Source organism: Poecilia formosa, unplaced genomic scaffold (genome assembly GCF_000485575.1).
Source record: "Poecilia formosa unplaced genomic scaffold, Poecilia_formosa-5.1.2 Scaffold35, whole genome shotgun sequence".
NCBI lineage: Eukaryota > Metazoa > Chordata > Actinopteri > Cyprinodontiformes > Poeciliidae > Poecilia > Poecilia formosa.
Window position 1 is genome coordinate 1,660,168 of NW_006799974.1, and position 12,028 is coordinate 1,672,195.

General features: G+C 39.7%; 2 protein-coding genes across 2 annotated transcripts; both read left to right on the plus strand.

Annotated features, from left to right (window-relative positions):
* Nucleotides 1-1,545: 1,545 nt before the first annotated feature.
* LOC103136864 (transmembrane protein 179) lies at nucleotides 1,546-7,051 on the plus strand. The gene is made up of 4 exons (XM_007550297.2): nucleotides 1,546-2,047; nucleotides 2,516-2,653; nucleotides 2,789-2,867; nucleotides 4,338-7,051. The coding sequence occupies exons 1-4, from the start codon at nucleotides 1,725-1,727 to the stop codon at nucleotides 4,533-4,535; spliced, it is 738 nt and encodes a 245-aa protein (XP_007550359.1). The 5' UTR covers nucleotides 1,546-1,724; the 3' UTR covers nucleotides 4,536-7,051.
* A 471-nt stretch (nucleotides 7,052-7,522) lies between these two features.
* Nucleotides 7,523-11,744, plus strand: si:ch211-107m4.1 (heterogeneous nuclear ribonucleoprotein U-like protein 2). Its single transcript, XM_007550298.2, has 11 exons — nucleotides 7,523-8,289; nucleotides 9,173-9,246; nucleotides 9,324-9,557; nucleotides 9,643-9,755; nucleotides 9,843-10,109; nucleotides 10,235-10,357; nucleotides 10,479-10,580; nucleotides 10,691-10,859; nucleotides 11,001-11,225; nucleotides 11,310-11,368; nucleotides 11,654-11,744. The coding sequence occupies exons 1-11, from the start codon at nucleotides 7,811-7,813 to the stop codon at nucleotides 11,729-11,731; spliced, it is 1,923 nt and encodes a 640-aa protein (XP_007550360.1). The 5' UTR covers nucleotides 7,523-7,810; the 3' UTR covers nucleotides 11,732-11,744.
* The last annotated feature ends 284 nt before the right edge of the window (nucleotides 11,745-12,028 follow it).

Below are 12,028 nucleotides of genomic sequence, written 5' to 3' on the forward strand. Positions count from 1 at the left end.
GGCCATGTAATGGGTTGGTGGTCCATCCTGGTTGTGCCCTTCTTACCTAATGATGCGTTTTCATTATAGCTTTTGCTGATTGTATAACGAGTTGCAGAGAGGTATTTCAACCAGCTGCATTCCACATTATTCTTGGCTCTGGAAGTCCACCTGGACCTGCCAGCTACTTTTCAAAAACAAGCTTTAAATGCATCTTAGTACTTCTGTCTTTGCAGAAGTACTTCGGGGCTGCTCTCTTTAACGTTGTTTTTTATTGGCTTTCTGAGGATTCAAAGAAAAGCCAATTTCTTAATTAATTTTAGCCTTTTTTTCGACACAATACATGTTATACCTGCCTGCAGAGATTTGACACACATTTCTCCACTGAAGTAGGTCATCTGCAAATATCCTACATGACGTAGGAAGCTTAGTCATAGAAAACGTTTTACCTCTGAAGATTGTTTGTGTACGAAGATGTACCACTTCGCCAACACATTTGGTTATAAATGAAAACAAAACAATTTGATCAAATATTTCTGCAATTACACATAGTTATTAGAAATAACTGATAAATATTGGGGTTACACAGTGACGCAGTTGGTAGCACTTCTGCCTTGCAGCAAGAAGGTCCTGGATTTGAATCCTGAAACATACAAACTCTGCATGAAGTTTACACGTCCTCCCTGTGCATGGATACTCCGGCTTTCTCCCACAGTCCAACAACACGACTGTCAGGTTGATTGGTCTCTCGAAATTCTCCTTAAGTGGGCGTGTGCGTGCATAATTGTTTGTCCCCAGATGGACTGGCATCCTGTCCAAGGTGTATCCCGTTTCTGACCCGTTGACTGCTGGAGATAGGCACCAGCACCTTTCATGACCCCACTATAGATAAGCGTGTAAGATAATGGATGAACGATACATCGACATCCAGTTTTTTCTTTCCAATGTTCAATACCTTTAAAACAAATAAACAAAAAGAAACAGACACACATTTAATTTTTAGATATACATATATATTTTTCTACATGTATTTCTTTGTTTATTGACTTATAATTGGAAGCAAAAAAAAATTGTGGATTTTACATTTCAGTATGTAGCTTCAAAAATTTGCCAAAGATTTGGTTCTTGTTCAGAAATGCATTGCATGTATTCCTTTACTTTATGCAGTCACAGCCACATTTTATGATGCATAAATGAAATGCGACATCAACAGAAGTAACAATATACAAAGTAAAAAGAATATTGTCAATTACCTGTGTGACCTTTATTGTCAATGTAGATGTATATTACAGATCCCATATAAAAATCTCACTCTTGATATTTTTAATTGCTGAAGAAATTGTCAGTTGATCATATTTGTTCGTAATAGAATACATAGAATACTTTATTATAGTTTACTATTATTATTATTATTATTGTTGTTGTTGTTATTATTATTATTATTACCTGCTGTAATATAGCTTCTATGCGATGATATAGCTGTAATATGCTATATCATCGAATGTTCTGGTACTTTTTTTTAATCAGGACTCTAGAATATGCGTCAGAGTGATCCCTCTGTAGTTCCTCCTCCTCTTTGACGATACGTGCAACCCGTGTAGCGTCTGCCCCGCCCTAGTTCTATAAATACCCACCCTCTCCTCTCTAGAAAGCGCTATACTTGCGGGATGTGCTGACAGAAGACTTTTCTCTTTATCCCACTAAAAACGCCCATTTTCTTTTGACTTGTTTTTTCGACCTCCGGCATGGAACTGGACCGCCGGCTGTTGCTAATCCACTGCGCCGCTCACGCCCTCTCGGTCGCGGCGGGACTGCTGGTGGTCGTCCCGATGGCTCTTAACGGCTCGGCTTTCAAAGGCCGCTGCGCCCTCTTCTCCACCGGCTACTGGAGGAAAGAAGACCGGGCCGAGTTTACGGAACAGTCCGGGGAGATGTCTCACCTGGTGGTGCAGCGGTGGGGCCCGCTGGAAGCCTGCCAGCTCGCCACATTTGTGGGTATTTTTACGACGCTTTACGGGGCTGCGCAGGGCTGGAGGTGCCTCTTCTACCTGCACGGACGGCATGACGAGTGAGTCCACGGACACGCACAAACATTATTATTATGGCAGACGCACAAATTTTGCAAATATTTTCAGTCCAAAATAAACATCTGTACAATATGCCTCTAATTGGTATTTTATAACAATATGCAGTTTTGTAGTGAAAAAGCAAAGCATTTGTATTTGTACTAATAACTGTAACTAATTATAAAATAACTAATTATTTGTAACAAATTAGTGGTCAATTATAAATGCATTACCATCGAATGTTCTAGGTTTTTTTTTTTTTTTTGCTGCTTAAACAATTTAATTTGTTGCAGGCTTTATATATTTAATTTCCAATATAAAAAGTGGTTTAAACATGGAAAATAGAGTATTGCAATGGTAAATACAGGCTCAAACTAACCCAATACTGTCTCATAAATAATAAATTTTATCTTTTTATGTAATAAACGCTGTTTAAGTTGATGTTTTCCCATGTGTGCGTCGCCTCCCAGCACCCTGTTTTCATCCTTCCTCACGGTCTTGCTGAGCGTCTGTGTGCTCTTCCTGTCTGCGGGGGCCAGCGTCATTTTGTCTCTGGGATTCAGCTCTTGGTGCGACACAGTCACCGATGACAACACACGTCCCTACAGGTAAAATCAAATGATAAAGTTGTCTCCGTAATAAATGTTTCAACAGATGGGTAGAACAACTTTTTATGGTCTGTGTTCACAATTATGAGCACTGGTCATAACTTCTCTTGTCTTTCATGCTTGTTTTGTGTTCAGTTGTGCAGAGTCCCAGTCTGTCCCTCTTTACCTGGATGTTGACACGTCTACTTTCTACACAGATCTCAGTCTGGCTCAGGTAGGAGCTCAAACTGAAACACACCAACATGCCTAACATGATAGAATCTTTCATTACTCTATTGACAGGCAATAAATGCGACAGGTGATCAAAAATTATGAGGAAACGGGACAAGTATCAGCATTGTCATCACTGAAGTCAAAAATCTAGATGTTTCATTTATTCAGTGGAAAAGGAGACATTGATCCTGGGCATAGAATCATATGATCTCAAATATAAATTAAAATCTGTTTGGTCGGGAGAATCAAGGTTTTGACCTACTTTTCTAAGTATTGCCAGATTAAACAGCTGGAGGCCTCTGAAACAAATATATAGTTCATGGATTCAAAACTGAAATATTCACACAGTCCCTTGCAAAACTATTTACACACAACTGACTTTTTTTTTTAGCTTTTGTGAAGTTGTAACCACACCTTAATGAATTTTATTGCGTTTTTATATGATAAACCAACAAGAGGTAGTGATTTTGAAGAAAAGTAATACATGGTTTAACATTTTTTATACATTTCAGCTTTCTGTCCAACATAGCTCTACATTAGGTAGAAACTAGACAACACCCCCTTTGTGAAAACAAGTGGTGGCAGTATCATGCTCTGCGGATGTTTTTCTTCAAGACATTTTGTCTGTTTGGGATAAAGGCACAGACAATCCTGGAACAAAAGCCCTTAAGAGACTGTAAAAGACTTGAGATTGGGCAGAGGTTCACCTTGAAGCATTATATTTATAATAATAAAAAAGGGAAATCTGTGTAGCATTTTCCTCCCAGCTCAATCATTCACTGCTCTGTGTTGGTGTAGCACAGGAGTGTGCAACCTTAAAGAGTCATTTTCACTTTCAGGGCAGCCAAATAAAACTCATTTCAAATGTCCCACAACCTTTTGAAAAAAGACAACTTAAAATTTCAGACAAATAGCTACTATTGGTAATTTGTTGGCATTTTTAAAGAACTACCATTTTATTTCTATTTTTAGAATTTAAAATAAAGATGAAGATAAAAAATTAGCAAATAGAGGATGGATATTTTTTTCTGTGGAATGGAAAGTTATGTGAAAAATAAAAATGCACCTAGATTCCAACCTAATGGCAAGAAAATGAAATCTAAAAACATATTAGTAATACTTTTAGTGTCTGTGGAAATTCAATTCAAATACTGCAGGAATAAACTGAAAACTATTTAAAATCTGTGTTGTTATCTTCTCTACATTTAAAAATATCAGCTGGTTCCTTTTTTTTTTTTTTTTTTTTAGCCAAGCCAAAGTTATTAAGAGCCATTGTGAAATGTTCAAAGAGCCACTTGTGGCTGCAGGTTGCAGACCTCTGGTGTATCACATAGATTCCTATGGTTGAAATACCAAAACAACTCTGCTTGATACACACAATACAATATTTTAAGCTGAGTACGTGAATCCAAACTTTCAGAGATGTTTTTGGCCTGTAATCGTGACTGTAAGTCTTTGTTTGCATCTTCAGGCATCTCTGTGGTTTGTGACGGCCCTGTGGCTGGTTCAGTCCATCCTGGCCTTCCTGCGGCTCTACCACTCCCACAGGCAGAACATCACGGGGCCTTGGCTGCACCGAGACAAGGAGCTGCTGCTGGGACACACTCCCCTCGACAGCGGCTCCCCGACGCCTCCTCTTCCCCCTGCGACCCCGAGTGTCTGCGTCTGACAGGGAGGGAGTGAGGTAGTAACGCAGCTCCTCACATTTAACGCCACCGTTTTAAACCTCATCTTGTTCATTATGACCACTCATAATGTCCACTCTGCACGTCTTACTGTTTATATGCCTCATCTTAGTCAGCAGAGCCTGACCTTTTAATTATATTATCTGTGAAGAAGCATCAAGAGACTGCAGTAGGGAAATGCCAAAGATACAGTTTGTTGTCATTATTACCTTTACTTTTCTGAGAGATGCATCTAAACAAGATTATAAAATATACAACAAACCATGGGAATTATCTAGTTTAAAGGGAACTGTGACTTAAAAGGAAAACCTAAATGCTTAAAATTGAGAATTTGATTGAAAAAATATTTGGATCATTTTACTCATTAAAACTTCAGGTGATTTTCTGCCAGCTTTACTTAAGATTTGCATTTTAATAATTTTTTTTTTATTTGTGTGACATTCCTACAAAGATGGAGTTATCAAAGTGTGTGATGTTTTGGAGTAAGACACAGTTTATTTCAGAAAATCTATGTTGGTTTTTTTTCTAACCTGGTAACCTAAATGGCTATAAAACCAATGATTTTCAATGTTTTTGATAAGTTAGGTAAATTACCTAATTAGAACATGTTTTATATATATGGTGGTCCTCAAACATCAGCAACACCCTGATAAAAACCCACGTTTTTGTGATGTATAAAAAGGCTATGATAAATAATTTAGAAACCGTCTTTGAGAACAATCATTATTTGTAAAAATTTAACTGAAAAAAGCTTTTCACTTGACATTATCTACCTGCTCAACCTGGCAAAACCTCTCCAAATATATCAGAATATGAGGAGATCTGTTGCTCATAGCCTCCTTTGATTTTTATGTCAGATCTTTACTTTAGCTAGACCAGTCCATACCATTAATCGTCCTTTTATGAAGTTCTTCTATTATTTATTTGACTTGGAAAAATAAAAACCCTGTTCACATTCAGCTTTCTAGCAGACTCTGGAAGGGTTTTGGTAAAAAGTCTATTGATGTTTGGAACAGTTCATGATTGGTGGACAAAAAGTCTAGTTCTATCTTGATGTTGCCATCACAATGCTTCACATTGTTCTTTTTAGTAATGTCCATTGTTATTTTTGGATCAAATGGTTTTTTTGTTGGGTTTTTTTTTCACTGTGGCCTAAAGTTCAATTATGTTTTCATGTGACTATTAACTCGTTTCCTCACAAGGTTTAGCAATATTTTTGTCATTTCTTGTATGTTTTACTTGAAATATGAGGCTTCAGTCTTGCAGCCCTACTCCTTAGTGCAAAACATAGAACATTGTTGTCACATATAGAGCACAACAAATGCTTGATAGAGATTCCTGCAGCTCCTTCAATGTTGCTGTCATTCTCTTGGCACCAGTTTTTGTAACTTTACTGTGTCCCTTATTTTCTTCAACAGTTTCTATCTGTTTTTACTGTGAAGAGATGTATATATATTTATATAGTGCTGTGGATCCTTTTTCACATTTCACTTGACTGATGAGGCCTTTGCATGATATTTTTGATCTTCTATTTTATTTGTGCAAAACTGCTTGGTAAGAGACAAATAATCACCTGGCATTTTAACTGGGATGTGTACAGTTTTGAGAGTCGCTCTGTGTAGAGGAGATGAGCTCAAAGACGGCAAACACAGAAGGGAATTCTAGTCTAACATTAAATTTGAGGCAAACAACAACTAAAGTAAGTAAAAATTGTCAGAGGTTTCAGTCCTAACAAAGACTTCACTCTTATCTCAAACTGAAAGGATTCGACTAATTTAATCAGATATGCTATAATAGTCCAGTGATTTAATAACCAGTGTTATTCAGAACATTTACTGTGCTTTGTTCTATTTATTTATGTTACTGACAATGCATCATGATGGTTTTTTGTTGGTTATTTAATAAGCATGGTTGTTTACATTTCTCCTGGATTCCAACATTTTGCACAGTTGTGTCCTCGTCAGGGATGAAAAAAAAGCTTGTTCTGTTTTATTCAGATGAAGCACTGTGGTGCTTTTGTTGTGAGAAAGAGCTACATGTTCATGGAAAAGGGCTCACTGTGTGAGCCTGACCTGAATGTTCTGCTGTGTGCACACCGCTGAGCCTCTCTGCTCCTGTGACGACTTTTATGATGGTGCCGTTTGTGTGGACGGAGCTGCTCTCTGGATCTCCTCCGGTGATCTGCTTGGTTTTTTTTTAACTACTTTGTTGATGTGTGGTAGCTCGGATACAGAGAATGACGATGAAAAGAAAAAATGTTGCAGATTTATCTGAGGTTTTCTGTTTAAATTGTTGCGTTTTGTGGACGACCAGAGCGGCTGTAATGAAACACAAACAGTGGAGCTGGAAGTCTGAAGTAAAGAGAGATCAGCTGGTGTTGCAGTATGAAGCTATTTATAAAATGGTTTTTGTAATGGAATTGACTGTAGTTCTGTTTGTTCTCTCATTCATCTTCATGTTTTTGCATTTGTCCTGTATTTAAATAAAATACCTGCTCTTATGTTGTAGTTTCTTTTTGTATGTTGATGATACTAAAGTACATCCAGCAACAAAACGACGGCCCGTGTTTACTGAATTGATGGCTACACTACATTAATCTGTATAAATAAAATAATGAATAAAGTAATGAAATGATTCTATGAATTTCAAGGATCCTTCAAATTTGAGATAGATTAAAACTCTAAAACATTTAAACTTTTTCAGGTCTCTTTGTTTTGTGCTCCACAATGTTGCCCAATGCCCACAACCTTTTTTTGCCCTGTGGACCAGTTTTAATAACAAACAATGAGGTATTTGTTAAATGCAACAAAATAAAATGATATAACCTGCATGAAAATGGTGGTATTTAAAAAAAAAAAAAAAGAATAAATGTCAATCCTTTTGTTTCAGTTCTGATTAAAATAAGAAACATGTCTGAAGAACCACTGAATTATGAGGTGCATAAATATTTAAGTGTCAATGTTGGTAATTTATCTCTTGCCAACACTGTCAGACATTAGGTCAGAGTTGGTTTTTATTGGTTTTAAGACAACTACATTTGTTCAAAAACTATGAATGAGATTAACCTAAACGTTATATCTTCTTAGCCCCAGGGGGCGGTAATGCAACTTGAAGGAGGGCAACCGCCCGCCAATTGACTCCAAAAAGAAGACGAAGAAGAACAAAGCGATGTTTTGAATCACTCCCTTATTTATCGTTCTGTTGAGTCTTTTTTTTTTCCTGAAAAATCCACAGCCTGGTTTATCCTGATGTCTTAAGAATGAAGCTGGTGGACATTAAGAAGTTAAAAGTGGCCGAACTGCGGTCCAAACTAACCGAACTGGGTTTGGACAGTAGAGGTTTGAAGGCTGACCTGGTGGACAGACTATGGTCAGCCTCGCAGTCAGTACAGAGTCCAGAACATGTAGAACTGCTGGAGGGCAGCTCGTCAACACCCTCTGGACCGACGGAACCAGTTGAAGTTCAGGTTCGGACCGAGTCCTCATCACTGCCGGTGGTCGACTGTGCCGCTGCGCCGTGTGAAGTAGACCGGGGTAGAGAGTACACAGACACTGCCACTCAGACTGAGCCACAACCCGGTCCACCAGCGGTACCACCGGGTTCTGAGTGCCGTTCAGGGACCGAGACTGTCTGCCAGGCGGAGGGCAGGCAGCTGGGGCATTCAGATGGTCCTCTCTCTGAGGAAACGGGCAGAGGAAGAGCTTTCTACGAGTTCAAGGAGGAGATACGATACAAAAGGTAAATCCTTAATAAAGTGAATATTAAAATCTACAAAGCTATGGGAGGCTAAACGGGACAAATTTAGTAATTTAATTCTTCATAATGTTTTTTCCGTACCTTCTTTCTGGTGGATGTGGCTGTATTGAATTTAAACCACCAGATTCAAATTGATGTAAATGTTGTCATTTAAAGTGTTTCTGACTAACAAGAATTCCTTCACACTGGAAAAGAAAGGCTTGAGTATGGAAAAAGTTTTGAGTTTCTAAATTTTTTAATTGTTTAGAAATCTAAACCAACATTTCTCATAAATGAGAAAGTTCTTTTTTCATTTATTCATATTTAAAGGTTACATTTTATCTTTGATTTGCTTAATCACAGCTTAGGTTTTTGTCAAGCTCTATAATTGTTGGCAAAATGACAAATCAACATTAATTTCAAAATTGTCCATTATAACTTTATACAGCTTTAAAAAAAAGCTGTATAAAGTATAATGCAGTCCAGATTTGAGAAATCTTTTTTCAAATTTTCAAATTGGTCTAGATGCCAAGAAAAGTTTTTCAATGTCTTAGTTTAAGGGTGTTCACACTCAGAGAACCACTTTTTAAAATCTTTTTTATATAGTTTTACATGTTTCCGTTTTGAGTTGTAGAGGTTATGGGATGATAAAAATAGAATTACAATTGTTTGTTTGATTTCATTTTTTTTTCACCATCCATATTCGTCTAATTTGACTATTTATAATGCTTAGATCTGAGTTATTTTCTTAACCCAAGAGGCTCTATATGAGGAACCAGTGAGGCGTTCTCCACTCCTGAACATTTAACAGGAAGGCTTACTCATCAGATTTATTCAGTTTCTCTTCACAGAAAGTGTTTTTAATTGAGTTGCTGTGTCTTTCCAGATCCAAATCACCACAGCTTCAACAGGACAAAGGCGAGGAAGAGTGGGATGAAGATAAAGTTAGATTAGATCCATGTGAGTCCAGAGTGAAGTCAGTTTCCTTTTCTGGAAAGCTGTTAGAAACGTCGCTGACACTTTGATTGTTTCCACAGACGGCTGTCACCTCCACTTTGAAGTGAGCTCTGATGGGTCCTGGGGGCAGCCACGGTTCTGGGATCGGTTCCCGTTGCTCTGGTCCGGCTGCAGGCTCACCCACGGGGTGCGGCAGGGACGGGTGGGTTTTGAGGTTCGGGTGGAGAGGAGGTTGCTGACTGCTGACCAAGAGGTCAAGGATCCATACGGACTGAGAGTGGGCTGGTCTGTGGGCGACTCCTCTCTGCTGCTCGGTGAGGATCAGGTCGCTCTTATCCGAACATGTTTTTTCTGTTTGTTGTCAGAGCTTTAACTGGAACTTGTTGTGTTTTATGTCAGGGGAGGACGAGTTTTCTTTCGCTTACGATGGACGCGGTAAAAAGGTTTCTGATGGAACCCAAGAGGAGTACGGTGAGCCTTTCTCTGAGGGGGACATCATTGGCTGTTATGCTGTGAGTTGTCTTTCTTTATATTCTTTAGTTTGAGTGGTGCTGGGATTGTTCTCAAATTTTTTATTGTTTGTGCTTCCACAACCACAGGCCTTTTCTGCAGATGGCGCTGTTGAGTTGTTTTTCCATAAAAACGGTCGTTTCCTGGGCACAGCTTTCTCCCTGAGTGCCTCTCTGCTGCGGGGTCGAGCCTTGGTTCCTCATGTTCTCTGTAAGAACTGTTCGGTCCGATTCCTTCTGGACCACATAACCCCTCAGTGGTACCCTGGACCAATGGGATTTATGCCGCTGACAGCGCTCCCTGCTGGTCAGAGAGTGCGCATCACATCGGCTCCTACCTCCAGAATGCAGTCTGAGGTTAGATTTTGGACCTTGCTATTCAGGTTTAAAGAACCTCATATTTGTGCTTCAATGTGCATAAATATACACTCAATATGTAATCAATCGTTCAGGCTGCAGGTTTCACCTCTCTGTCCCTGCAGGTGGTGATGATGGTGGGTCTTCCCGGCTCTGGGAAGAGTTTTTGGGCTCAGACGCTGATGAAGCAGCATCCAGAGAAGAAGTACAGACTGCTGGGGACAGAAGATCTGCTCGCTTGTATGCTTGTCAGTGAAAACCCAAATTTGTATTCATTTGAGCAATTATTTTAGAGCTCGATCCACTTCAGAGCAGCTAGTCCTCATAACCTATGTGTGTGTGTGTGTGTGTGTGTGTGTGTTTGTGCAGAGTGGTGGTCAGAGAGACGGCAGGCTGCAGCAGGCCTCCCAGTGTCTAACTGATCTCATTAAAGTCGCTGCCAAGACGCCTGGAAACTACATCCTCGACCAGGTAACTGAGAACTTCACCCAAAAAAAAAAAAAAATTACTAATTAAAATAAAAGCTTGCTGTTTGTGTGAGTGGATCATTTAACGCAACTTTTTTTTTCGTGTTTTCCCAGTGCAACGTCCTCTTCTCTGCACGTCGACACAAGCTGCAGCTGTTTGCAGGCTTCAGGCGGCGGGTGGTGGTGATCTTCCCGTCTGCCGACGAGTGGAAAACACGACTGTCGCAGCGTCGAATGAGCGACGGCGAGCAAATCCCTGAGACTGCCCTGCTCAAACTCCAAGGTTCGATTTATTTGCTTCTTTTTTGGGAAAAAGGGTTTCAACTTCAGTTGCACACAGGGATGGGCATTTATTGTCTTTATGTGATCTTTTTGTCCCTGTTCAGACACAGCGTTGACGTTGTTTTTGTTTTCCTGGCTTCAGTGAGCTGCAGTCTTCCAGAACCGCAGCCTGACCTGATGGAGGAGTTACAGTACGCAGAGCTGCCGCAGGAACAGGCACAAATCCTCCTGACGCAGTACAAAGAGGAGGCTCACAGACTGCTGCCTCCTGTCATCAAACCAGACAAGAAACCCAGATGGAACAAGAGAAGACGTCACTTTCTCAGTCCTCCACCGTCAAATGGGATGCAGTGGGGAGCTGTTCATGGTTGGCATGAGACACAATGAATATTTTCTTTTATGTCGACATACTGGTGCAAACTGCTGGTTAACATTGCCTTTGTCTCTGAAGGTTGGCACAACACAAGAAGTGACATGCAGCCTTGGAGTCAGCAACCAGAGGCCAGACATGTGAGGAATTTTTATCTGTTATTTGTTCAGCTTATAGTCTGAATTGCTTTCTTTTGCAACACATAATCTCATTTAAAGTTTTTTTTTTTATTTGATGTTGATAAACCAAACCAATACAAAATTAGAATCTTTCCATGAAGATTTTTAACTGTATAAGAATAGATTTAATGTTGTATTTAAATAGATGTGTGTGTGTGTGTGTGTGTGTGTGTGTGTGCGTGCGTGTGCGTGTGTGTGTGTGTGTGTGTTGTTGCTCCGGGTTGATTCTTTTTCTTGTCATTTTAGTGGAACCTGCCTTATCAGCAGCAGAACTACAACTACAGCAGAAATTTCGGTTTCAGCGGCTACCAGACTTACTCCTGAGGAAACATGAAACGAGAAGAACGAGGCCGCTGTCACAGTGGACTGGGATGTTTTTTTATGACGAACACTGCAAAGAACAAATGCCGACTACAACGCTGTGCAGAAGTCATGAGGCGTCCCTCATTTGAAATTAGACAGAAATGCGTTTTCTTGTAACCTCTTAAGCATTTGTTCTCCACATTCTCCTTTCTCAATCCAGGATCTGCAATTGTTTTTGACACTTCAGGCACATCTGAAAGGAGTTAACCTATTGGTCCTCTGATGCTCCTTGGGAGGAAGTTGCAGAGCCATAATGAC